This window comes from Sciurus vulgaris (genome assembly GCF_902686455.1).
Source record: "Sciurus vulgaris genome assembly, chromosome: 15".
In the NCBI taxonomy this organism is placed as follows: Eukaryota; Metazoa; Chordata; class Mammalia; order Rodentia; family Sciuridae; genus Sciurus; species Sciurus vulgaris.
The window spans coordinates 86,991,208-87,018,860 of NC_136476.1; the positions used below are offsets into that span (position 1 = coordinate 86,991,208).

Sequence of the window (27,653 nt, forward strand, 5' to 3'; positions counted from 1 at the left end):
TCCCAAGATGGCGGCAGCCACATGTAACCAAACCTGCGGGTACTGTGACAATGGACTTCCAGGCAACCGTGGGCAGCAGGCAGTCTGCAAGTGATCTGCAGGCTAATGGCGGATGGTTGGCGGGTGGACATTGGTTGGTGGATGATGGGTAGGTAAAAGGCGGGCGATGGGCAGGCAGGAGGCAGCAAATGGGCAAATGACGGATGATAGGTGGCAGTCAGTGAGGGATCTACACTCAAAAAGCAGGTGAGGTGCTGGCACACAGTGGGTGATCGCAGTGGACGAATGGGGTAAACAAGGGGATTGGTGGGCAGCAAGGGCTGCCTCGCAGAGAAACAGCATTTCCTCTGCTTGAATCCTGAGTTATGGAGCAACAAGGAATGTAGCCTCCCTATAGTCTGGTATCTTGCATCTCCCAGGTTGGGTTCTTGAGGACACTGAGATCCAGGGTGAGGATCTTTGGGTGGGTGCTCTTGACAACTGAATTCCAGTTTCCTTCAAACCCACTGGCCCAAAGATGTAGGAAGGACAGGACCTCCCCTCACTGGGAGACCTCTACCAAATCCACCCTTCCCTCCCCTTTTCCCTCTAGGTTAATAGTAGCTCCCTGGGGAGTTATAGTCCCAGTGACTCTGGGAGGGAAGCCAGGGCATATCACTAAAGAGTTGTAGGACCTGGGCGTTGGGACTAAAAGGTCTGAGAACATGCAGCTGGGTGAGGTGACCATTTGTCAATATGGAGCTGCTTGCTATGATGGCTTAACATGTGGGCAAGGACCCCTGCGGCTTGCCCTGGGTGATGATGGACTGCTTACAGAAGCTCAGCCTCTGTGTCTTGGCTTCAGTGATCAGCATGCCAGGATACCTCCACAGCACTGAGGGAAAGATGCGGGTGCTAGTGAGAATGAAGGAAGCGCCCACTGGAACTGCCACAGGAGGCCCAGGGCTGGCCACTTTCCCTGGAGAGACCAGAGCACTGCTGACTAAGGCCCAGGGAAGCCCTGGAGGAGTGAGAAGCCCTTGATGGCCAGGATCGACAGTAGGTTAGACCTGATGAGCCAATGATCGGACTTCCTCATGTCCATGATGATAGGACACCAGAATGACAGAAGCCAGGGGTGACCCCTCACTCACTGCTAAAGAAAGGTGACTGTGGTTGCTACCCCTGCAGTTCAACTGCAGCGGGCTCTGGCAGTGGCTAAAAGGCCATTGTTTGACTTAAGCCAAAAATGCAGGACCAGCGTCTGCTCATCTTGGAAGGTTTTTAATCAATTTTGAAGAATCACTTTTCTAGATATAACCATCTTGGTTAACAGTTTTTTTCTTTTAGAACTTGGAACACATTCTTCTAAGCCCTCCTGGTTTTTAGAGTTTGTGTTGAGAAATCCAAGTTCTGATTGGCTTATTCTAGACATGACATGACATTTTTCTGTTAAGGCTTTAGAATTCTATCCTTGTTCTGCATGTTAGGCATTTTGATTATAATGTGTCATGGAGAGGTTCTTTTTCGATCTTGTCCTTTTGGGGTTCTGAGTGCCTCCTGTACCTGGATGTCCATCTTATTCTCAAAGTGTGGAAAATTTTGTGTTTTTATTTCCCTGAATAGGTCATCCATTCCATGAGCCTGCATCTCACAACCCTCTTCAGTTCCGATGATTCTGAAATTTGGTCTCTTAATGTTGTGCCAGAGTTCTTGTATAGTCTGATCATGGTTACTTATTTTGTTTTCTTTAATGCTGTCTGAATGAATGTTTGATGCTGACCACTTTGTCTTCCAGCTCTGAGGTTCTGTCATCAGCATGTGCTATTCTATTCAAAAGACTTTCAACTGAACATTTTATTTTATTTATTGTGTCTTCCATTTCTAAGATTTCTATTTGGTTCTTTTCTAATATTCTGTCTCTTGATTGAATTTCTGATTCCTATCCTATACTGACTTCCTTAATTCATTTAGTTGCTTTTCTGTGTTCTCTTGGAATTCATTGATCATTTTTATAATCCTTCTTTTGAGTTCTTTATTGCATATTTCATCTACTTTAATATCTCTGGAGTCAGTTGCTGGTGAGCTATGAACTTTAGGAGGCATTGTGTTACCTGTTTTTTTTTAATTTCTTGTATTCCTATGTTGGGCTTGTGCATCTATTGAGATGAATTTCTCTTCCACTCTTATGTGTGGGCCTTTTCAGGACACAGTCTTCTCTTGCCAAAGTGTCCTGAGTGATCTATGTTGAGACACTGTAATAGGTGTGGTATCCACAACCTTCGTGTTAATTCTGTTTTTGCCGTGGAAGTGAATGTGCGTAGGTGGGGCTCCAAGGCCATGCTAGCTGTTCCTATTTGTGACCTAGTCATTAGTTAGTTGGTTTTTTCTCTTCTCTTCTTTGTTTTATAGTACAGCTGAAGTGAGTGTGGTTGACCTATGTGTGGATCAAGGTGCTCTGTCTTTTGACTGAGTTTAAATCAGCAGCAGAATCTGCCTTGTGAACTTGTAGTGTCCCTGTAGATTCCCAGGAAACTGGGCTTCTCAGATCCACACCCAGGGGACTGGGAAGGCTGAAGCCCCCTCCCCAGCAACCTCCCAACCTTTCCCAGGATTCTTCTCACAAAGCATTCTCCTATTTGCTAACCCTCTCACCAGGAAACTGGCACACACCAAATGACTTCTCAAACCCAGCTTTTGAAAGTGTCTGGAACGTTTTCATTCACTCCCCTCCATTATATATAACAATAGAACAGCTGCCTTCCCATGTCTTGTGGCTTTGAAGAGAGAGCAAAGTTATTGCTGCAAAGTTATAGCCCTTGGGTGGCCCCAGAGTGGAGGGACAGCTGGGTACCTCCCACCTGGGCCTTAGGCAGGTCCCCACTTCTGATTTCTCCTCTTCACCTGGAGGTCAGTAGAGTGTCTTACTGTTTCTGAGGATAACAGAGCTGGTGCCCCTGTGGCTATTTACATGTGAATTTGGTGTCAGTGTCTCATTCTGGCCCCAGGGCCAGTGGGAGAATATTCACAAAGGATGAGTGGGCCTGGTGGGAAGCACTGGCATGGCATCGGCATCGGAAGAGCAGTTCCCAGCTCAGAAGAAGTGGAGGCGTGAAGCTTGGCCCCAGGGAAGGGCCAGTGGCCAGACCGGTGGTGTAGTGGCTTTGGCTCCTCAGAAGCTGGTGAAAACTTGAGGAGTGTTTTACCAAAGAAGGGAGAACTTTGTGGTTTGCTGCTAGAACCTTGGGCCCTGCTCTTTTGCACTTGCTGGTGTCCGGGTCTGATCCTCTGGGCCTCTGTGCTTGTTGACAGGTGTGGTAATGGGTCCAGGCCCCAGTGAGGGCCTCATCTCATTATGGTAGTGCACACCTGTAGTCCCAGCAGCTTGGGAGGCTGAAGCAGGAGGATTGCAAGGTCCGGGCAGCCTCAGCAACTTAGAGAGGCTCTAAGCAACTTAAGGAGACCCTTTCTCAAAATGAAAAATAACAAGGGCTGGGGATGTGCTCAGTGGTTAATCCCCCCTGGGTTCAGTCCCCTGCATCAAATAAATAAAGTACATGGAGCTTCAGTCACGGAATTGCCAGTCTCCCCAGCCACAAAGTGGGTGTCACAGAAGGGACGTGTCTGGGAGGAAGGAGCCTGGCAGGAGGCCTCGGTTTCTCCCTCTCCTTCCTGCTGTCCTGGTCCTCCTCCACTTCCTCCCCAGGCACTCGCCCCTTGCACACAGCTTAGGGCTCTGAGCAGCCGAGCGCTGCCTCCCCACCCGCAGCGCAGGGCACAGGCATCTCAGCTGCTCAGTGAACTGACGTGCACGCCCGCGGCGTGGGGCAGTGCCCCCTCCTCCCCGCTGTCCTTTAGATGAGGAAAACAGCAGCAGCTCTCCTGAAAGGGCTCACTGGCCAGAACCACGTCCCATGCGCACCCCAGCTGTGACGGAGGTCAGGGTGTTTAGCTGGTCACCCTAGCGGGCTTTCAGGGTGTGGAGGAAGGGCCCTGGAAAATGGACAGGGGCCATCAGGGGCCCTGGAAAATGGACAGGGGCCATCAGGGTCTGCCTCTCCAGCAGGGGACATTTGGGTTCTCTCCTCTTCCCATCCCAGGTGTTGAAGCAAGTCCTGAGCATCTCCTTGTGCACAGGTGCAGGCGTTCAGGGCAGGAACCCGGAGGTGGCATGGGCCCATGTTGCGTGGGCGAAGCAAGGGGACTGTTGTGCATTTCACATTTTAACAGGTACCGTCACTTTCAGGGTTGCCCTCCAAGGTGACTTGCCAACTCTTATTTCCTCTGTAGTGAGAGAGGGTCTGTCCCCACAGTCCCCCAGCCAGAGTGCTCTCTCAGGCTGGACGGCACTGGTACCCTTGGCCATGAAAGGTGGAGCCCACACCCTGGTCTGCCTCCCGTTGCCTGTGTGACTTCGGGACATAACTGCCACAGCTTTCTCATCTGTAGAATGGAGATAATAGATTTCTAATTCCCAGACACCCTTTTGGATGGAATAAGCCTATGTGGGCAAAGATTTCCTCGTGGGTCAGGCACAAACCCGACACACGCGTGTGGGACTCTTGCTGTGTTTGCCGTCCATGGGCCCCTCCCAAGGCCTCCTTCCCAGCTCAGCTGCCGGAGGTGTGGCATAGCTCATGCCCCCTCAAGCACAAGGAGTTATGTGGCAATCAGACCCAAGTGGCATCCACCTGGGCTCAAGGCCAGAAGAAGCATGGCTGGATGAAAGCAAGAGTTTAGGTGCCCACCAAGTGCACATCTACAGGAGGAGAACAGTCACACCACACAGCTGGGAACCAAAGCAGGTCACTGGGCCGTTGAAGTCAGGTTCTTGGAGAGACACCTGCACCCCCTGCCCACCACAGCATTATTCATGTCAGCCAAGATGCAGAACTGTCCACTGATGGGTGAGTCGAGTGTGCTCTGTCCACACAGTGGACATCATTCAGTCTTAAAAAGGAGACAGATCCATCTGCTGTAACACAGGAAACCGTGCTAAGTGAGATGAGCCCGATGAAGGAGGACATGGGCAGCGAGATTCCATTTACACAGTTTCTAAGACAGGCAGAGTCACAGACCAGAGCAGGGTGGTGCTTGCCAGCGGGGAGAGGAAGGAGGGGAGGCTACTCTTCAGTGGGCGCAGTTTCAGTTATGCAAGAAGAGCGTGTCCCAGAGACCTGAGGCTGGCAGAGCTGGACTGTGCACATCAGTGTTTACAAGTGTAGGTTGTATATCCAGGCTTCTCACCACAGAGGACTTAATACAGTACAATCCCCCAAACATCCCTAGCCATCATCTTCCATCACCCATCCATCATCTGTCCATCTGTCACCCACCCATCCATCATCATCCATCCATCCATCTATCCATCCTCCATCCATCTGTCATCCATCATCCATCCATCATCTACCAATCCATCCTCCATCCATCCATCTATCCATCTGTCCATCTGTCACCCACCCATCCATCATCATCCATCCAACATCTACCAATCCATCCTCCATCCATCCATCTTGCATGTGTGCATGCATTTGTCCATCATCCTTCCATCCGTCATCCATCCATCCGTCATCCATCCATCCGTCTGTCATCCATCCTTCCATCATGAGTGCATCCATGCATCCGTCATCCATCCATCCATCCATCATCCATCCATCCATGCGTCATCCATTCATCATCCATCCATCATCCATCCATCCATCATCTATCCATCCATCATCCATCCATCCTCCATCCATCCATCATCCATCCATCCTCCATCCATCCATCCATCCTCCATCCATCCATCCATCATCCATCCATCCTCCATCCATCCATCCTCCATCCATCCATCTGTCATCCATCCATCTGTCTCCCATCATCCGACAGTGCAGTTATCTACAGTGAATGACATTAGGGGTTTTGCTGGAGGGTTTCACTCCCTATTTGATGTGCTTCTGCCGAGTTGTTTGCATTTTTCATGTTTGGAACATATTTCAATAATCACAATGTTTGTTTTTATCTGTTTAAATGGAAGCATGTTCTATGGTCAACTAATACACCATGGTTTTTTCCCTGCCCTGAACCCTCTTTTGTGCCTAAAACTCGCTCCCGGCCACCTTTGCCCTCCCAAGGGCTCTCTCGGGACGCGTGGCCCCCTCGAATCCTCCCACTGCTCCCCTGAGAGCTCCTCTGGCTGGGAGCTGCCCGGCCCGAGCTGTGGGCAGGGAAGTGTCGCAGGGGCTGTCCAGGCTCAAAAGGTCCTGTCCTGCCTCTCATTTCTGGCATCTTTATATCAATCCCATACGGGCAGAAACGCCCCTTTTTCCTGTGCCACGTCCCCGTGCTGGGCCCGCGAGAGGGCCTCAGGGAACGCTGGTGGGTGCGGGTGGAGGAATGAGCCTGTCTCCTTTGTTTTTCCAGATTCACTGCCGTTGCTCTGCTGGGCTGTACACTGGCCACAAACACAACGTCCTCTCCCACGAGCCACAAGAGGACAGTGACCATGGCTCCGTTCTCTTCTGGGAGAGAGAAGCCGGGTGCAGCTCAGGGTGGGGGTGACCCTGGCTTCGACCTCCACAGCTTGGGCTAGAGGCTGTGGGGGACGCACGGACAGACACGGCCAGGGGGTGTGCTGGCAGCCGAGCGAGGGGAGCATCTGCAGTGACAACTTGTGATAAGAGAGGTCGGAAATGAGCTGGAGCTACGGAAGGACGACACGTCAGAAGCGATTTGTTCTCTTGCAAGTTGACGTTAATCAGGCCTCGGTGGTTACCTTCAGCACAGCCGGCTCTTCAGCAAATTAACAAGCTGTTCGCCCTGCAGCCTCAGGAGTGGCCTCCCTGGACCAGGACGCCCGGAGCACCCCGCGGGGCCGGGCTGGATGCGCCTCACGGCAGTCAGGCCGCCCCCGTGGGCCGCAGCTCCGATTAGAGCAGCCGGCCCAGCAGGCGCGGCCCGGCCTGCAAAGCCGGGAAGCTGGCAGCGTGCTGCTGGGGAAGGCCGCCGCGGCCCTCATGTCCAAGGGAGCGATCTCGGGGGCCTGAGCTCGAAAGGCCAGCACCCAGCGAAGCCTGCAGTCCCTGCATCTGCGATGGCACCAGGGAGGAACTCGAAGATGAAGTCAGCGATCGAAAATGCAAGGAGCCATGGGCAGCTGTTGAAGTGAGTGGGGAGCTCCCCCAGGGAAGCCAGAGGCCTCCAAAGCCAGGAGGCGGGCACAACAGACAGGACCATGGCACAGCAGGTGCCCAGGCCCGTCGTCCTGTGCACTTCAGGGACTGTTGGCAGGGCCTTGGGTACTGTCCCCTCTCCTGTCCCCTCATGTGCAGCCAGGGGCATTTAACTTCTCTGAGCCCCGATTTCCTCACCTGCGGATGGGAGTTGAGAGGATTCGATGAGACTGGCAATGGTGGCTGAGCATGCACTGTGCCATCAGCCTGCTGGCAGCCATTGTATGCAGTGGCATTTTATTTCACAACGGTCCTAGGAGGCATCACATTTATTCTTAAGTTACAAGGCCCCAAAGAGGCGAAGTGACTTGCCCACGGCCACAGAGCAGCACACGGAGCCAGGCTGGGGGCACCATGGCCCGACACCACCCACCTCAGTAGGCTCGGCACAGTGACACAGCTGAGCCGGCGTGGCAGCGAGGGCCAGGAGGAGTAGCAGGGTGGGTGGCCCTGGAGGCCAGGCATCCAAAGGCCTCCTGCCCGGACTAGTAAGCATCAGTGTGTCCCCTGGATAAGCCGTCTGTGACGTCCTTGGTGGAGGGTCCACAGCCACAGTGGCGTGTCACTGGCAGTGCTGGCCGAGCGGGACCACACCCTGCACCTGAAGGACAGGCAGCTGGGAGAGTGAAGGCAGGGGAAGCTACCTGGGGCAGGCCGGTGCTGGCTGGGTCACCTGCAGTAGCGTCCATTACAGACCTTCTTGGGGCACATGAGGAGCGGGCAGAACTGGGGCCTGGGCAGGGGAGATCCCGATGGAGTTTGTGGTGACCCCTGTGTCAGAGTGGGGCAGGGAGGTGGTGCATGGCATAGGCTGGCCAGCAGAGGTGTGGTGCAGGGGCCCAGCAGAAGCAGGGCAGGCCCAGGAGCATGGCTCAGCATAGGCAGCTGTGCAGTGAGAGCTCTGGACCCCCGGGGCCAGGAGGGGTGCTGGCCATCAGGCCCAGTCCTTGAGCTTCCCAGAGCCCCAGGGGCTAGGACGCACTCTAGCCTTGGGTCCAGGTGGCCTCAGCAGTCACTCACACTCTGCACTCCTTTACACTGGCGTGCGTGGGACAAGCCCCTGCCTGAAGAGACTGGTGCGAGAATGCGGAGCGCCATGGCAGGCCTGGAGGGACGGATCACTGCGCCTGCCTAGGCGCCGCCCTCCCCCGCAGCCCTCCTGGGCCCAGCAGGCTTTGCAGACCCCAGAGGAACTAATGTTTCCCACTCGGTGGGATCCGACTGAAGAACAGCTGTCTATCCAGCACTGCGCTGCCCAAGACGGCCTCCCCGGCCCCTGGGGACACTTGAAAACCACCTCCTCAATGGCCCCAGCCGCACTTCAAGTACCGCTCAGTCCCCTGTGGCTAGACGCTGCTGCCTGGACAGCACAGGTGGGGAGATGCCAGTCATGCCGAGTTCCGCGGGTCGCCACGCTTTCCGGGCTGCTTGCTACGTGCCAGGACCTGCTAAGAGCTCCGGTCACTGCCCGAATCCCACAGCCACCCCATGAGGCTCCAGTGACCTGAAGAAAGTCAGACCCTGAGGGAGGGGACCACGCCCAAGACTGGCCCAGGGCTCCCTGCCCTGTGTTCCCAGGCCCCCAAAACAAGGCCACCTTCCAGCCACCGTACCTCCAGGACACACGAGCCCGTAACCAGCGCTCTTTATTGAGTTGGTGGAGGTTTCCAGAGACTGGGGGGGGGGGGGGGCTGCCTGGGGCTTGCTCCTTGCTCCGAGCCCATCAGAGCACTTTTCTGGGCAGGGGGTTGATGATCCCACTCTCGATGTACTCGAAGACCGTGTAGGGGTCCTGGTCCCCGTTGATGGCGATGGCCCACCTGTAGAAGTGCTCCAGCTCCGTGGAGTTCCTGTAGTACAGGTCCACCTTGAACTTGACTCGCTCTTCAGCGTCCCTCGGGTGCTGCGAGAGACGAGCCTGGATCTCCATGGTCGGGGGCGGCTTGTACATGAGGTGGTACCTGCGAGGGGAAGGGAACAGGTGACCCGTGGACTGGCCCGGCGGCGGGGAGGAGGGGCCCCGCTGTCCTACGCTGACCATGTCGCTGTGCGCTGGCCACATCCTCGCCAGCCCAACACCTCCTGGGCACAGGCTGCGTGTACACCCTCGACTGCCTGGAGCTACCGAGTGATCCAAGATCTGGTCCCCCCTGGGGCGGTGCAGAGACATCAGCCCTAGGAGGGTGGATGGGAGCCCCCAACCCCTGCCTGCCCCTCCCTCCCTTTCTTGTCTTTCCTCCCAAACAACCTCCATCAAGCATCCGCCTGAAGCCTGGCGCTCCGCCCACAGCAGGGAACACAAGACAGTGATTCTGTGTTCCTGGCACCCATGTGGGGGCCCAGGGCACGCAATAGGAAACATGGGTGGCGCCCGCCATTCGGACGGGTCGGCTGAGGGCTGTCCCCCAGAGCCAGGACCACAGACCAGATCTGTATTTCAGAGACGCCCTCTCTGGCACTTCCTCCCCACTCCTGGTCCCTACCAGGAAACGTGAGCCCGGTTACCAGGGAAGATGAGAGTGGCTACAGCTTTGGATCGTGGGCCTTTCGGTTGCAGTGGTAGTTCTTGGTCCGACTGCAGAATAAACATGGAGGCCACTCCCACACCCTCAGCAGGGCTCAAAAGCCCGCTGGTTCCCGTAGGAATGTACCTGTACGGCTGCCCCCTCTGGGATGCCTCCTGACTCCAGCAAAGGCCAGCAGTGTGCACGTGACACCTCTCCACCCGGTGCAGACACAGATGCTGGTCTGTGGGGGACAGCTGCTGAACCAGGACAGAGTGCCGGACCTGGTCACCTGCATGCCCGGAAGAGCTGGTGGGGACCCCATTTCTAGCTCCATCAGTCATCCCCAGGTGCTGACCCTGGAGCAGGACCATCATGGTCACTCGGAGAGGAGATGGCTCCCCAGGTGGGCCTGGCTCCTAGCAGCCCTGGATGACCAGCTTCCAGGAGCAGGGCACAAACCTTTCTCCAGTGACTGGGTCAATTCTTCTCAGGGTCAGCCGCTCCATGATAGAATCCAATGGCACATTCAGGAAAAACACCCTGTGAGCAAAGAGCCACATCAGCCACGTTTGCTACCGTTGGCTACGTTGTACTGTATGGTGCCTTGACAACCGGGGCCTCACCTCCCTGGGCCAGTCCTGCAGAGAGCTAACCGCTTGCCTGGAGCCAGTCTCTCAGGCACACTCCCACCAGCCCATTGCCCGGCTCTGAGCCCACGTCCCCTGCCTGCACCACCCCAGGGCCAGATGCCAGGCAGCTGGAGACACGCCGACGGCCCAGAGCAAGAATCAGTCCGACTGCCCAGGCTGAAGCTTCCTGTGACCCTCCCCGGCCTGGCCCAGCCCTTGCTGCGGAGGCCACAGTGCCGGCTCCCGGCCCCGCTCTCCCCTTGCTGCCCCAGCACTCCAGGTTTCCCGGGAGCAGCAGCAACGCGGATGGAACCTGAGGTCCTTACGTTAAGTGGAATAAGCCAGGCACAGGAGGACAAGGACCACGTGGTCTCACTCCTTAACCTCGAAGAAAAACAGAATGGAAGGGGCTCACTAGGGGCTGAAAGGCCAGAGCAGAAGGCGGACGGCAAGGAGTTCCCCACACACCCCGAAACACAGAGCGGAGGGACGGCTGCTGGTTCTCTAGCACAGCAGAGTAACCACCAGTTAAAACCATCTATTTCTCAAAATGTGCAGCAGAGTCTGCAATTCCCTGCACATAAAAACGATTGGCGTCTGTGAGAGGGAAAGACTTGCTACCCTGATTTGGTTGTTATGACCTGACGGTGTGCACACACTGAATTACCACGTGTCCCCATAGTGAGGCACAAACATCCTGGCTCAGTGAAGCCACGCCCCCAGAAAGCAGCTGCTGGAATGGCCCAGTGCTGGCTTGCTGTTTGCCCCCTCACCCTTCAGCCTAGGGTGGACGGGTGCTGAGTGCCAGGCACGGTAGCAGGCTCCAGCACATGCCAGCACCCGGCACAACACGTAGCAAGTCATCACTCTGGTGCCAGGGTCTCTGCCTGAGGTACACACTTCCCACCGGGGCAATGTCAGTGACGGCAACACCCCCACACACCCACAGCCCTGAATTCCTTCCGCTTTCAAGTACGTGAGCTCAGGCCAGAGCCCTCCCAGTGCAGGAAGACACTGCGGCCTCGCCCTTGCTCTCAGATGCTCCGCCCCTCCAAGTCAACGAGCACACGAAGCCCCTCACTGACATCCCTGGAATTCTCCAGACCTGTCCAGTGGACCACGCTGTGGGCCCAGGTGCCATTTGGTATGTCCAGAGCAGTAATGGCCCCCAGCCAGAATCCTGACACCCAGCAGGTGCCCAGGAACCTCCTGCAGGGGAAGAAGACACAGCAAAATGTCTCAGGATGCAGGGCCAATTCAAGCCAGGCTGATGGATGAAAGGCTGTCCCAGAGCACGCTGGCGAGAAGGGAATTCGTTTCTGCGGAGGCTGCAAAATGAATGGCCTGGGAGTCCATGTTACTCAGAGAGAGCCCTGCTGAGAGAAGCCCACCCTGAGAGAGCAGAGGGTGAGCGAGAGTTTGGGGCCCTGCGTCAGGCTGTGCCTGCAGCCAACATACCCCACAACACATGGGTGACGTGCACACATAGACCTCTTTTCTCCTTTCAGCGGGTCTGAACTGGGTTGCCTGCAATATGACACTACCACCTCTCCAAGGCCACTTGCTTCTTGAGAAACACGTGAACTTTAAAAAAAAAAACAGTCCCAGAGCCAGATGTCCTTTCTCCCTCAAGGCCAGCCCTTCCCACCACCTCACCCTCACTCACTTTGCCCCTGCAGCTCACTGAGGTCCCTCTGCCCATGGCCAGGAAGCCCTCTGAGCCCTAGTGAGGCTGCAGCGGCCCCTCCCTGCAGTGAGCACAGCCGTGTCCCCAGCGCTGGGCAGGGCCTGACCAGGAAGCCCACTTCTTCCCTGCACTGGTCCTCTATAATGTCATCCGTTCACAACATGCCACAAATCAAGGCCACCAGATAAAATGCAGCGCCTGGAGCGCAGGCGTCTCACAGAGCTTTCATCCTTCCTGCTGGCCCACCGCCACCCCCAGCAGCACCGAACACGGCTGTCCCAAGGCTGGTGGCCAACGGCGCCACTCTGGATGCCGACGCCCGTGGAGAGGAAGCCAGTTTGCAGGTCCCTGATAATCAGAGCTTCTTCATAAACGAGAGCCGCCGAAGATTTTAGCCCAACAGACCAGGCGGCGGCGTCAGGCCAGGGGAGGGCTTGCGAGGGGCTGCCAGAGCAGGAAGCTGGGCCACCCCGCGGACCGCACGTGCCTCTGCCAAGGCCTTCCTGGGGGCTGCACTCCCTGTGCAAGCTGATCGCGCAGACTCAGGCCCCAGCCTGGCCCTGGGCGCGGGCCCGGAGGCTCGAGGCTCGGCGGAAACCGCCCTGCACGGCCGGCCCCCACGCCACGTTTCAGTTACGAGGTTCCTTCACAGTAACAGCCAGAAGCCCGGGAAGGCCAGAGCAAAGACTCTCAGAGCAGGGCGCGGCTCATGTGGTGCCAGCGAGCCTGCCCTGCCTCCAGCTGGCGGGTGCCTGGGGGCAGCGGGCAGTGGGAGGCGCCTTGGAGGCCCGGGTCCCACAAGCCAGACAGCCTGGGCTTGGGAGCGACTCTCTGCAGATCTCAAGCCTCCTCCCACTGGAGTCTGTATTTTCACAAGGTCCACGGTGATTCCGAGGCACATCCAGGTTGGAGGATGGCCTCTCTGTCCAGCCCAGGCTTCGTCTGATGCTGAGAATCATCCAGATGGCTTCTCTGAACTGCAGCTCTGGGCACCGCCTTGCTATTGAAAAAAACCTCAGGGAGGAGCCTGTACCTATAAATCAGCTGCTCAAGGGATTTTCAGGCCCAGGCAGGCGTGGGGGCCATGGCTCTAACCTGGGTCTCATCCCTGGCCACACATGGCACCATTAGGGAACATGGAGGACACCAAGCCCGGGCCCCAACCCCATGATTAGTCCAAGGGTGAGTTCTACAAATGGGGATATTTTGGTGGGGGAGAGGGGACTGGGGATTAAACCCAGGGGGCTTAACCACTGAGCCACATCTCCAGCCCCTTCTATTTTTTATTTTGAGACAAGGTCTCACAAAGTTGCTTAGGGTCTCACTAAGTTGCTGAAGCTGGCCTTGAATTTGCGGTCCTCCTGCCTCAGCCTCCAGGGTTAATGGGATTTCAGGTGTATGCCACCAGACCCAACTGCAAATGGGGGTTTTTAAGAGCTCTTCAAGTGACTGTGGTGTGTAGCTCAGGCTGAGAACCACCACTCTGATCCAATCTACTAAGTATCGAGATGGGGAAACTGAGTCACAGAGGAAAGGAGCTCACACACTATCATCCTGGGCACTGGCATCAGATACCAAGTGACAGAGGCCCTTGTAATGCCTCCTCCAGCCACACTAGCCCAGGCTGTTTGGGGAGCAAAAGAAGTTCCCTTAAAAGGCCCTGAAACTCACCCTGCTCCAGAACCAGAGTCACTGGAGATGGAGGATGGGATGGACTCTGCATGCAGGGAGAGGCTTGGTAAGTTGAGAGTCATGCTACACAATAAGTGACGGTAAGTCTAGCGTCCAGTCCTGCCCAGAGGCAGGGTCCTGCCTTGTTGGCCCTTTGATCTCAACAGGTAGACCTCCCTTGTCACAAAACCTTTTGTAAAGTGCTAGGGTACAACCGTGGTGAGAGACCACTTCACACCCACTAGGGGGGCTGTAGAAGGAAGGAAGGAAGGAAGGATATGACAGACTAATTCTGTAAAAAACTAATGTAAATGCTACATGAACACTTTCAGAAAATAGAAGAGGACACTAGTTCCCAACTTATTTTACTTGACAGCCTTTCCCTGATACCAAACACCAGACAATAAAACTACTAAGATTCCTCATGAACACAGATGCAAAATTCTTCCATAAAATATTAGCAATTTGAAACCAGCAATACATAAAAGAATAATCTGTTAGAACTAAGTGGAATTTAGCCTAGGAATGGAAGACTAATAGAAAATCAGTTAATGCAATTTACTGTATCATTAGACTTAAGAAGAAAAAGTACATCATATCAATAAATGTGGAAAAGGCATCTGAAAATTTTGCATCAGTTTCTGATTTTTAAAAAACCTCCTAGCAAACTAGAAATAGAAGAGAACTTTCTTTTTTAGTATCGATTTTAGTTGTTGATGGACCTTTATTTTATTTTTTAAAATTTATATATGGTGCTGAGAATTGAACCCAGTGCTCACACATGCTAGGCAAGTGCCAGAATCCCAGCCCCAGAAGAGAACTTTCTTGACACAATAAAGAGCATTTACCAAAACCAAAACAAACAAAATGAAATAAAATCCAGCTAACGTAATACTTAATGGTGAAAGACTAAATGCTTTCCCCCTAAAATGGGAACAAGACAAGGATGTCTACTCTTACTACTCTTATTCAACATCCTACTGAAAGTCCTGGATTATGCAGTAAGACAAGAAAAGAAAATAACATGCATACATACTGAAATAAAACTGTCTCTATTTGCAGATGGAATGATCCTCCAATAGAAAGTCCCAAAGAATTTTCAATAAAGCTACCAGATCTAATAAGCAAGTTCAGAAAATTCTCAGAATACAAGATCAATAAACAAAAAATAAATTGACTTTCTAGATACTATAAATAAACTATTGGAAATTGAAATTAAAGAGTACCATATATACTAGTATAAACCAGAATACTTAGGTATAAATCTGAGAAAACAATACGAGGTCTGTACACTGAAAATCACAAAATGCTGATGGAAGAAATCAAGAAGACAAATAAATGGAGAAGTTATACTATGTTCATGGATCAGATACACAATATCGAAAAATCCAATTCTTCTCCTAATAGGTCTTTTTAGTCTTTTCACCACTCCAACCAAAAGACCTGACAAGAACAATTTTAGAGGAGAAAGAGTTTACTTGGGGCTCATGGTTTCAGAGTCTTAGTCCACAGATACTCAGCTCCATTGGTTTCGTGCCCAAGGAATGGCAGACTCTCATAGTGGAAGAGTGTGGTAAAAGAAAGTGGCTCAGGACATGTCACTAAGAAACACAGAGAGACTAAACCCAGCTCACAAAATGTGGACCCTAAATGCATGCCCCCAGTGACCCATCTCCTCTAGCAACAACCCCCTGCCTACAGTTACCACCCAGAAATTCCTATCAAAGGATCAATGCACTGATTAGCTTAAGACTCTCATAACACAATCATTTCACCTCTAAACTTTCTTGTATTTTCTCACACATGAGCTTATGAGGGACACCTCACAGCTAAACCACAAAAAGATCTATAGATTCAGTGCAATCACAATAAAAATTCCAGCAAGTTTTTTTCCCCTGAATATTCTACATTAGTTAATTTTAAATTTTCTATGGAAAGAAAAAGGAAATTGAAGTCTCTTCTGGTCTAAAAGCCAGCGGCAGATCTGTGTCGAGAGATGACTGTTTGGGGGCATGGCAGTGAGCTGTGGGCAAGTTGTCTGAGAGAGCCAGTCAGAATGGAAGATAAAGCTGAGCTGAGCATGGGAGGAAGAAAAGGGACCTGGGGAGGCTGGCAGAGGGACAGGAGGTGTCAGTGAATTTTGTTGAGACTACCAAATCTAAAAAGCAAAACTGAGGTCACCTGAAGTCTGCTAGATTAGTGTGTGCTCTGCAACTGTAATGAAATGCCTATGGCTAGGTGACATATAAAGGAGCGAAGGTTATTTGCCTCACAGTCTTGGAGGTTCAAAGGCACGGTGCCGGCTTCTGCTTGGCTCTGGTCAAGGTTCACAGCAGATGGCACGCCCCAAGGACCTCAGGACCTCCCGCCAGGCCCTACCCATAAAGGTTCTACCACCCCTTAACCTGGTCCCCTGGGCCCAGTTCCCAGCACGTGAACCTTTGGGGGCACAGGATCCACACCCAGACCGCAGCAGATTCCAGAGCTCTCAGAACACCACCGGAGCTGCCTGGGGACAGGAGCTGGGCTGCCGGGCAGGGCCTCATCCTTCCTGCCTGGCATGTGCCCAGGCCAGCGGTGGGCGCTGGCCCAGGGAGAGGCAGGCAGCCTTACACTGTCTCATACAAAGCCCCGCCACTGGTGCCATCAGCTCCCAGCTCCTCCTGGCAGGTGCCAGGGCCCAGGTGCAGACTGCGAAGACTCCCGGAACGGCTGTCAGGCAGCCTGCGAGGGAGAGAGAGGCGTTGCAGAGATGCGGACACCAGGCCCCTCTGGAGCCTGGGAGAGGCCCCAGCCAAGATTTTAAAATGTTTACTATGTCTATTTTTTACTCTGTCAGGAATGCAATTTGCAAACTAAAGTCCAAACATCTCCGCAGCATCTTAAAGCCCTGAGCATCATGCCTCCCACCCTCCGTGGCGGCTGCTCCCCACTCCTTAAAAAATGGGCTCCCGCCGGCCATTTCTTGTTTAAAACTGTGCATAATTGAAAGTGGCAAACCCACCCTGGCTGTGTCTGCAGTCTCTCCAGGGGCCAGCAAAGCACTCTCCAACTGTCATTAACTAGTAAATTAGCGAGCACTCCTGGTGGCTTGCCACGCGCCTTGCCAGAAGCAGCAGTCTGGTTTAAGGAGGGTGACCCAGGTATCAAATCCCTGCACAATCCACCTCCATTTCAACACTGTCTTCAAATGGCCGCCTCCGTCACCACTGGGAAGAAAGAAAATCATCTCTCCCCACACTGCCACCCAGGTACTCCCCAGACAATATGGAAAGGCAAATTGCTGGAGTTCTGCAAACTTTTCCCCAAAGAGAAAAGCAAAGGAGTTTAAGGCAAAAATGACCCAGACAAGTGGAAAGCTCGTGGAACCTGAGAAACAAAATTTCCCAGGGGGCCTAAGAGATCCTGGCACCTCAGGGTACAGGTAGCGGTGGGAGGACCCCAGAGGGACAGGAGGTGTTTCTGCTGCACAGCATGCAGCATGCAGGTCATGCAGGTCACAGGCCAGTAGGTGCAGCTGCACGGTGGCTTCGGGTCAGGAAATGGTGCCCGTGCCTGAGACGCCATGTCCCTGGACCAGGAGGTCAAGCCAACAGGACAAGACCTGCTCTGAGCGCTTGAGGGTCCCATGAGTTTTAAGTGTCCTAACATGAGCAGTTTCCAGGCTGTTCTCAGGCTCTTACTAGTAGTAGCAGTATTTTAAACCAAGTTCCAGGGTTTTTATTCTATTTGATTAGTACAATTTGGTCACAGTACACGTGTCCTTTACAGCCCAGGCTTTTTCTGACCGCTAGTTCACTCCCCAGCCAAACTCTGCATTTCCGGTCCAAGAAGGCTGGGAAGGGCTGGGGGACCCTCTTGTGCAGGGTGAAGACATTTTTCAAACCAAGAAAAGCAGAGGCACACTGAGATTTGTCAACATCATCATGACAAGTGAACGGTGACACGGAGGCGTGCTCAGGACGCACGGCTCACTGAAAGAAGTTGGGTCATAAGTCAGTCAGGTGATGTCGTTTGAGCCCACTTTTAAAATGTGTAGGGAAGTCTGGCTCGGTGGCACACACCTGCAGTCCCAGCTCTCCATGGCATGGGAAGATCCCAGGGCCCAAGGGTTAGAGGCTACCCGGGCAGCAGTGCGAGACTGTCTCAAATGCAGAACAGCATTGGAAAAAAAGGCTGGGACATTAAGGAGATTATCCCTGAGGATTGAGGCCAGTCCTTGCACATGCTAGGAAAGCACTGAGCTCTGTCCCCAGACCTTATTTATTTATTTATTTATTTGGTACCAGGGATTGAACTCAGGGGCACTCGGCCACTGAGCCATATTCCCAGCCCTATTTTGTATTTTATTTAGAGACAGGGTCTCACCGAGTTGCTTAGGGCCTTGCTTTTGCTGAGGCTGGCTTTGAACTTGAGATCCTCCTGCCTCAGCCTCTGAAATTACAGGCATGCGCCACTGTGCCCTGCTTATTTCTTATTTTGGGACAAGGTCTCACTAAGTTGCTGAGTTTGGCCTTGAACTTGCCATCCTCCTGCTTAGCCTCCCAAGTAGCTGGGCTTATGGGAGTGTACCACCATGTCCATCCTTACTTTCTCTTTTTAGCTCCAGTATATTTAAATAACTTTTTATAATATGTGACTTTTATACAGAGAAACAAACCAGAGGTTTTCTGAAGTCAACGTCTACTAAGATGCCATGAAAACAATGTTATGTGCTTCCATCACCAGCAGCAGCCCTGGCTTCTCTGAACCAGGTTGAGGCTCACACAGGGAGCAAGGACAGGTGGATGGGGTGAAGTCTCACGAGAGGCGGGAAGCCAGCCTGTCAGTTTTGGGCACACACCATCTGGTCCTCCTGTGGTTGCCTGGTGAGCAGCCTCCAGGGGAGGGAGTAGCATGCCTGAGCTGTAGCATGCCCATGTCCTTGGTGTAAATGCTTCCAACACAGTCAAGCCTTGGAGGAGACATCACTTAGCGTGGAGTCGGGAGGCTGTGGGCACTGGTGGATCTTGGCAGCTGAGCACACTGGCACACACGGCTCTGGCACGCCCTGCCACACCTGCAGTCCTCTAAGCTGGGCAGGAACTATGGTTCCGCTTTCCTGAGCAAGCTCTGGCCAGAAGGTCACTGTCCCTCGAGGGTTAAGCCAGGCCCATGGAGGTGCTGCTTAACCTACTCCTCACAACCCCGGGCTGCGGGTCCTGTCATATTGACTGTGTGTGAGGAAACCCGCAGGCCCAGCAGAGTGGAGCCCTGTTGTTCAGCTAAACGTAGTGGACACTTGACCCAGGCTGTCCACTCTGGCCCTTCAGCATCCTGGGAGGTGGGGTAAGGCACAGGGGTTCCCTGGAACGCTGTGGCACGTGCAGGTCCACAGGGAGGAAGCCAGGACGGGGACGACCCTGTGTGCCTGGCCCTGGCTCAGCTCAGTGCTGGGGGCACCCCACTCCTCATCTACACCCACCAGGCCTTGAAAGATGGGTGGCAAGTGGGTGACTGAGGGCCCCACTCCTCATCAGAGGCATTTGGGTCATCTGCTGCCATGCTGGGCAGCTGAGGGCTGATGGGCCCTGGTGTCCAGGGGAAGCACTTCTCGGATATGGCATCCAATGAGGTTGCCCTACTCTCACACCGAGGGTCTGTGGGTCCCAGCCCAGGCCCGGGGATGCTCTCTCTCATCAGCCCGTCTCCCGGCAGCCCTGGCCTCCTCTGCCACAAGGGAGGGCCTGCCCCTTCACGTTCTAGAGGATCCGTGCTGAGCCAGCCTGGAAGCCGGGTCAGTCCAGGCCCCGGTACCATCTGTCCCAGGAGCTCCTCCCCGCAGGTGGGCAGGGAACACTCCAGCTGCCTTGGCCAGGGCCTCCCTCCTGCACCCACAGCGCTGAGTCCAAACTGCCCCCATTGCTCGCTCAGTCACACTTGTTGGGCCCGGGCACACTTCGCAGGTCAGTGATCAGAGGGGGACACTCACGTCGGCACAGCCACAGGCCCTCTTGGGGGCTCTGGGGCACCCACCTGCATCCCTTGTCCTGTGTTGGTCTGGGGCTGGCCCTCACCTGGCTCACCTCCTGAGTGCCACGGTCCTCGCGAGGTCCTCACAGAGGGGGCTCCGAGCCACACTGGACTGCCTCCGGGATGCTGGTTAAGACCCACTGGTCGCCAACAGCCCCAAGAACACCTGGGGTGCTGGACATTTCCTCAGTGCACTGTGGCATGGCCAAGGCTCAAGAGAGGTCCCTCGGGTCCCCCTTCAGGAGCATGGCAGCTGGCGTCAGCTGAGGTGCCTGCAGGGACTCCAAGCCTCCATGTTTTTTAACACCTTTCCTGGGATGTAACTCAGCCCTTTCAGGTGTCCAGTGCGAGTTCCAGCTCTAGCCCCAGAGCTGCATGACCATCCATGCTTAGCGCATTCAGCCACTCTCAGAGGAGACCCGAACCCGTGAGCCGAAGTCCTGCGCACTACCGCAGTTCTGCCTCCGTGGCTCTTCCTGCTCCCAGTGTCTCATCTAGGAGGAACTGCAGGGCGGGGGCTCTCCACATCTCCACAGGAGAAAAAGGAGAACCCGCAGGCCGTCCTGGGCTTGGCAGGACCCTCCTCACGAAGCACACAGTGTGTGACACCACGGAGGGCACGCAGCCCCCGCCTGGCACCCTCACGTGGCCCGGTTTTCAAGGGTTGCCCACAGCGCAGGTGTGCCAGGACATCACTTCTCCACGTGCTGGAGTGCTCCATCGAGGGGACAGGTCACGTGTTGTCATCCACTCAACAGCCGATGGCATTTTAACCCCAGCTTTCGAGGCAAGTCACAGATTCCTGGGGTGGCCCTTGAACAGTGACAGAGCAGGGCCAACTCTTGCTGCCCAGCGCAGCCTCCTCCAGGGCAGCCCTTGGGCTGGGGGGCAGGTGGGTCTGGCTCCTGCATGCCCTCCTGGGTGGGCCCCTTCTCTTGGTCAGGCGTGGCCTTGTTCATCCTGACCCACCTCTGCATCTGCTCCTGAGAGCCTGACCATGCAGCGTGCTTAGCCCGTCACGAGGACAGGACACCGGTGTGGGCCCGCACGCACACACTCTCTAAGACTTGACCTTCTCAAGGTCGCTCCCCTCACAGCTGACTGGACGGTGAGGAAACTGAGGGACAGACCAGACCTTCAACCTGCCCAAGTGCCCAGACAAGAAAAGCAGAGCCAGATTCAGCCCGGGCCACCTCAGAGTCCACTTGCGACCATTGCGAGTCAGCGGGAGAGACAAAGGAAGGAGGGAGGGCTGGGTGTCCCTCCTGCCCACCCAGGGCCCTTACACAGCTTAGCTGCACAGCCTGGCCTCAGAGCCACCTGGCATCAATGCCATCTTTCTCCACTTGGCACAGATCAGCAGAAAGGGACTTGAGGCAGGAAATGAGGCAGATGCTCTGTCGAGGGTGCCCACGCACCTGACCTGCAAGGGGACCCCCACAGGCGCTGCTTTGGGGGTGGGGGTGCAGGACCTGGGCGGTGGGACACCTGGGAACAAGTGCATCTCCCTGTTACTGGCCACCAGAAACGAGTCCAAGAGCTGGTCAGGGGGGTTGAGTCTTCCTCCCTCAGGGCCAGTCTCCACCATTCTCCACAAGCTGCTTAAAATAGCTCTGGTTGGAAGTTACATCAGCTCTCACCAGCCACCCTCTGCGCCCCGGGGAGCCACACGCTTGACTTTCCCAGGTATTTCGTGCAGGTGCTGCCTAGAGCCTTTACTCTGACCGCTCCTCACTGGGGATCCAGCGCGCTCCATCCCAGGAGCCTGGCCTCCCGGCCTGTTTCCTGCTCCTTGCTTTCCCCTCGCCAGCGTCACGGCTCCAGGATCACCACAGGGAAGCGCGAGGGCACCGTGGGGCCCCCACTTGTGCCAAAAGTGCCCCGCACCCTCCCCGCCCTGAAGAAGCACCTGGCCAGAGGTCAGTGTGTCTCCAGACTGGGTTCCACTCCAGCACGCCCTGATGCTGCTCTGCTGCACTACAGAAGTTGCTAGAACATTCCAGAAGTCTCAGTGAGAGGGACTGGACAGTGAATGTTGAAGCCCCTCAGCTCATGGGAGAGGGCTGAGTCCACACTGTTGTGTCCTCCTGCCTCCCCGGCTCATGGAACGCCACCTCAGACTCCTCTGTGCCCCAGGCACCCTGGCTCCCCCAAGGAGACACATTCCCCCCAGCTTGCCTCAAAAACAGACACGGCGCAACTGCCTCTCGGGGCCAGAGGCAAACACTGCAGATTCCAAAGACTTCATCCAGCCACAGCTGCCTTGCCTGAGGAAGCCGCCACCGTGTTTGTTAAACCCACACTTTAATTACTCCGAAATTATGTTAAACCCTTGCATAAATATCGCAGTGGCATCTTCTGAGGAATTTCATTACAGCAACTTGGGCTGTTGCCAGAGCTCTCAGTAAAAAATGAGACCCATGCAAAAAAATAAATAAATAGAATATATATAGTTTCACAAAATAAACAGGCAGGGAGGTCAACCTCTGTCAGATCACCCACAGCAGAAACCGCCCATTTTACAGACGGCCGGGGAAAATGCCCTTCAGCTCTCCAATCTATTAGGTTTTACTTCTGGAAAAAAACGCAAGCTGATTAAATATTAATAAGCAGTGGTATTAATTAAGGGGGAAAAGCCCATCAAGAGAACCCCAATATGTTTACAGTGTCCCCGGGAAACTGGGAAAATTCACAATCAAGTGTGTAAATGTTCTAAAAAAGGGTCCTGAATATTTTATGAATATTTGTCATAAAACAGAAATAATAACCACTGTGCAGAGCTATTAGAATTAATATTTATGCTGCCCGCCATGAAATATTCATGGGGACAGAGAGAGGGGGGCCGTAAGACAAGAATTAATTTACGCTGGGCTCGGTTTACCCGGCGGCTTGATGTTTAAAGCGGGCTGACAAGCCGCGCCACAGCCGCCAGTCACTTCCCGCGGCCGCGGGGTGGGGGGACGTCCGGGCTGCTGACAGCTCGCAGATTGAGTTTCTGACAGCCCTTAAAAAACCTAAACGGCCCCCCACCTTTCTTTCCTTCTTCCATTGCCCAAGGCGCTCTGTTCTGCCACCGTTCATCCGATCTCCCCTTCCATCTGCTGAAATTAACGAATTAATGAGCGCGGGCCGCTTTACGGTGGGGCCCTATGAATGTTTACAGGCGATTAAATTATAATGTGGGTGGCTGTATAATTCATGAACCAATTAAAGGAAGTGTTAGTTGATTTGATGGGCTGAGGACGTACAAAATGCATTTAACTAATGGGGAACGCCGGCTCCCTCTCTCGAATTACGCGGCTAATTGCTCGGCTTTACGGGGCTGTCACAGAGAGCCATGCATATTTCATTGTTCTCAAATACTTCAATTGTTTGCGTCCGTGTCACGGCTGTAATGTGGAGAAGCCGGGCCAAACTTGGATGTAGTTACACTGCCCTGCTGGGCCTCACCGGAAACCGAGCCCCCCAGTGGAGTCGGGTGTCCCTGGCCATTAAGTGATTAAAAGGGCTCAGCATGCAATCACCTTTTGTTTTACTAAGGGACACTAATTCCAGAAGCTGACCTCCTGACCATGACAACACTGGGCCTGACCAGTGGGAGACAGGAAGAAAGGGAGGAGGAGAATTTTGCAGCCCCCAGGGGTTTCCTCAGTGTGCCGATGTCCAGAGAGGAGGGGTCCCTCAAGTCACCCAGAAGCCCCGGTTTCCCCTAGGGTAGCCCACCTGGGGTGTCCCCCAAGCTGTGGGTCACCTCCAGGTCTGGCCTAGTCCACCTGCATCAGAGGACACTCCAGCTTCATTAAATGCAGTGAGTGGCAAACTTGACCCCAAACTTGGATCTCTCACCAGCTCCAGGGAGCTGTTAGGGAGAGAGGGCCCAGGGAAGTCAGCTGCCCCCCCCCAGAAGAGCACGCTCAGGAAGAGGGAGGTGGCCTCCCACGCCCGAGCCAAAGGAGGAGGAGACAAAGGTGGCCCTCCTCCCAGCACAGCAGCGAGATGCCCCCTCTGTGCCGGCGTCTCCTGGCCCTGCCATCCTGGGAGCATGCTGCCAACTGGTCTGTCTGGAAATTCTGCACTGTCCTCTCTGGCTTCCAAGCCACAGTCCGGTTTCGCATGAGCTATGAACACACACACGCACACACACACCCCAAAAACCCTTTGGTCAGGTGAGTATGGCGACGCAAGCCCACAGTCCCAGCTATTTAGGGGGCTGAGGCAGGAGGGTCACTTCAGCACAAGTCTGGGCAACATAGTGAGACCCCCTCCCAACTCAAAAACAAAATCAAAATGAACAAAAACCAACCCTGTTACCTCCAACTTCAACCCCCATGCGGATGGCAAAGAAGGAGTTCCTTTCGCTCCCATTTTGCCCCCATGGATGTGAGGGGGACGCAGGCAGGGGCCAGTGACTGGGGCCCTGGGGCCTTCACACCCCAAGCCAATGGCACAGCCTTCTCCAGTGCCAGCCAGAGATGTGCGATGCACCACGGAAGCCCCAGGTGGCCCTCGTAACGTGGGGTGACGACGGGCGGTGGGGCTGAGACTTAGCGTTTGGGCTGGTGCATAATAACCGCCTAGATCTCACGGTTCTGATGCTCTGTGTGGCGGGTGGGTCTGGAAGGTCCCACCAGCTCGTGTGTTGAAGGCTTGGCCCTCGGTGCAGCAGTGGTCAGGCATCTGGGGATATGATCAGTTCATGAGGCTGCCGACCTCATCGGTGGCTCAGTCGCCGCTGGATTGACATCTGAACGTTGAGTGCGAGGTGGTGGAGGCTGGGGTAGGCAGCTGCAGGGGCAGTCACGGGTGTGCCCCTGGGGTCCCTCTTGCTCCTGGCCCCTTTCTTCTCTGCTCCCAGTCATCCTGAGGTGAGTGGCCTTCACCACGTGCTTTGGCTGCCATGATGTTCTGCTTTGCCCCGCCCAAAGCAAAGGAACTGGCCGCCCATGGACTGACCAACGTGAATCTCTCCTCCTACAAATTGTTTTCTCCGGTATTTATCACAGCTGGCAAGTGAAAGGCTGACGAACACCCCCTGGGAGAGCAGAGTCTGCAACAGGCAGCTAATCGCACCACTGTCCTCTACAAAGGCACCAGCAGGCAGGGGCCAGCCCAACCCCAGCCGCATGGGGGTGCACATGGCTCTGGCCCTTTGCAGGCAGCAGGATATCTGGCGAAACACATAGGGGTCTGACTAGGTCTGCACCGAAGGTTGTAGGATGCCAGGGGTCTCAGGGGAAGAACACCTAGTCACAATATCAAGGGGGAAAGACAGGCCAGCTGCAAACTAAAAGAAAGCAGGTTAACTGGGCCTCAGCTTCAGTGTAACTAGCCACTGGTAGTCAGATTGGCTTCAATGCATTCTGGCCTAAAATAAACCCAAACAATTATTCAGATGCAACTGCCTTAACTATTTTATAGATGCCGCTTTACATTATCTGCAAGGTAAACAGCATTCTCGATGCCCAGATGGGGAAACTGAGGCACTGGGGCGCCTAGCATCTTGGTTCAGAAATTTCTTCTAAGCAGATACTTGTGCAAGTGCAAAGACCTGTGGGCAAGTTCCCCGTTGCTGGAGTATTTACAACAGCAAAAGAAGAGACACACGTTCACGCCCACAAATTCAGGAAGGCTTGAGAGGTCGTGGTATTCTCTATTCCGAAGCTTTCAAAGAAGTAAGGTAGATCTATGGAGTTGGTGCTGAAGAGAAGTCCAAGACACAATCTTAAGTTTTGTAAACTTGCGTATTATGACATGTAAGGTATGAGCTTGTTCATGTTTAACAAGTGGTAAACCTGGGAGTTCATTGGGAGGGAGCCCTGCAGGTGCAGTAGAAGGGACATTTGACTCGGTACACATCTGGTTGTTTGTTTGTTTGTTTGTTTGTTCATGAGAAGGTACCTTTGTACAACCAGGGAAAATGCTAATCATAAAATCTCATGAAGGGGAAATACAGGGAAATGATATTGGCCAAATTATTTTGTTATATCGTATGCATGGAACAACAAATTTCACCATTATGTATGATCATAATGTACTGATAAAAATATGGAGAAAAATAAATAAAACTCAAGGGAGAAGTGTTACTTAAAAGAGGAGAGGCTGGGGCCGGGGCTGGGGCTCAGTGGCAGAGTGCTTGCCTAGCATGTGTGAAGCACTGGGTTTGATTCTGGGCACCACATATAAATAAATAAATACATACATACATAAATACAATAAAGGTCCATCAGCAACTAAAAATAATTTAAAAAAAAAAAAAAAGAAAGAAAGAAAGAAGAGGAGAGGCTTCAGTTTTAGGCAAAGGCCCAATGCAATGGCAGGGCCACATGCCTGGACCGTGCCCTCTCCAGGAGCTCACGGCCCATGGGACTGAAATGAACCTGTGGGTGCAGGCCGGACTCCCAGCAGACCCCCAATACTGCTATGCAGCCAGCAACCCGTCCCAACAGCAGCGGGCAGACAGAAGAGCTGGACGCAGCTGCTGCTCACCAGGAAGGACCAGCGGCAGGATGACTCCTACCCAGGAGCCAGGCGAGGGGGCCCCCATGAGAAACTGAACCACTTGGTGGATCACTGCCTCTGGGTGAGGAACATCAACTTAGGTTCCTTCATTCTTTCTTTCAACAAATATTTGCCCAGTGCATCCTCCCTGCCAGTCGCTGACTGCCCCAGACCCCATTTCAGTGGTGGACAAGTCAGACACGTGCTGGCCCTCACGGGTTTCCTAGGCCTGTGTCACACCCTTGCATAAACACTGCCTGTACTCGGAACTCAGGGTCGGGGCCATGACTGGAAGGTTAAAATATGTAATATAAAAGGACCAGTTGGCACCAGCAAAGGATCAGATGCACAAATCACTTTGCAACTGGCCTGGGGAGGGCTTGGGTCCTGCTGTTGCTGGCCCAGCATCCGGGAGGCAACCCCTGTGACACTTCTGTTTGCCTAGCTCAGTGGCTTTCCAAGTGCTGCGGGATGACCTCATTACTGACTTGCTCCTGTTTTCTCTAAGCGGGCTGTTCATCACCTGATTGTTTTTAGACTGAGGTGAAATGCATGAGACATAAACTTAACCATCTTAAAGTGTGTGATAGGTGGCATCATGTACACTCACAGTGACACAAAACAATCACTTCCATCTAGTTCCAAAACACTTCCATCACCCTAAAAGGGACCTGGTGTCTGGGCAACAGCACCTCCTGACCCAGCTTCCTGTTGCTGGCAGCCAACTCTGCCAGTTGCCTCCAGGGACTCTGGACTTGGCACAGGCATGATGTCGTGAGTTTTGTGACCTCTTCGTTCACAGGCACAATGTGTGTGAGGTCCTATTTACTCCACTAACAACCTTTGACTGGCCCTCTTTTACAGGTGGAAAAATGGAAGCTCAGAGGCAGGAAGGGACTGTCCAGGGCCACCAGGCCAGCCAGGGTGGAGCCAGCTTCCAGCCAGGCCCCTCCAATTCCAGGGCTGCGGAAGAGAAGACTGTTCAAGAGGGACTTGAAGTGGCCCAGCCTCATGCCTGCTCAGCTCAGGCCTGGTGATCTCCCCCCACACTCATGAGCGTGCTGGCCACACGCTCCACACAGGCCTCTTCCCAGGTCACCATGGGCCCTCTCCCTTCCTTCAGGACTCTGCCCCCTGCCCAAGGAGAGCAGCTCCTGTCCCTGCTTCCTCACTGCCCCGTTGCCTGGTGAGCCCCTGGGAGGCAGCACCTGGGGACCTGTTGGCGTTCACCACCTGTCCCTAGGATGCTCCAGGCCTTGTCCCCTGCTCTGTGTGGGCTCCCAGGACCATGCCTGGCCCACAGTAAATGTTCCATAAATGTCTGTGGACTAAATCATGCTACCCACCCCCCGAAACTTGCCTCAGAAGAGGGAAGTTCTTTCAAAGGTGTGCTGGAGCTGAGGGCAACCGGGAGAATGGGTAGGGAAGACTGCAGCCAAAATCCACCGAGAGCTTGGAG

The 27,653-nt window shown here is 54.1% G+C and overlaps 1 protein-coding gene across 4 annotated transcripts in view; it reads right to left on the reverse strand.

The window, feature by feature from the left end:
• Positions 1 to 8,799: 8,799 nt before the first annotated feature.
• The window catches only part of AK8 (adenylate kinase 8), a 114,952-nt gene continuing 96,098 nt past the window's right edge, over positions 8,800 to 27,653 (reverse strand). For all 4 annotated transcript variants that reach the window (XM_079111767.1, XM_079111766.1, XM_079111769.1 and 1 more), the window contains 2 exons: positions 10,157 to 10,237; positions 8,800 to 9,151 (listed from right to left, as the gene is read on the reverse strand). In XM_079111767.1, the coding sequence (XP_078967893.1) occupies positions 8,914 to 9,151; positions 10,157 to 10,237 (319 nt within the window). In that variant the 3' untranslated portion in view covers positions 8,800 to 8,913. The remainder of the gene's footprint in view (positions 9,152 to 10,156; positions 10,238 to 27,653) is intronic.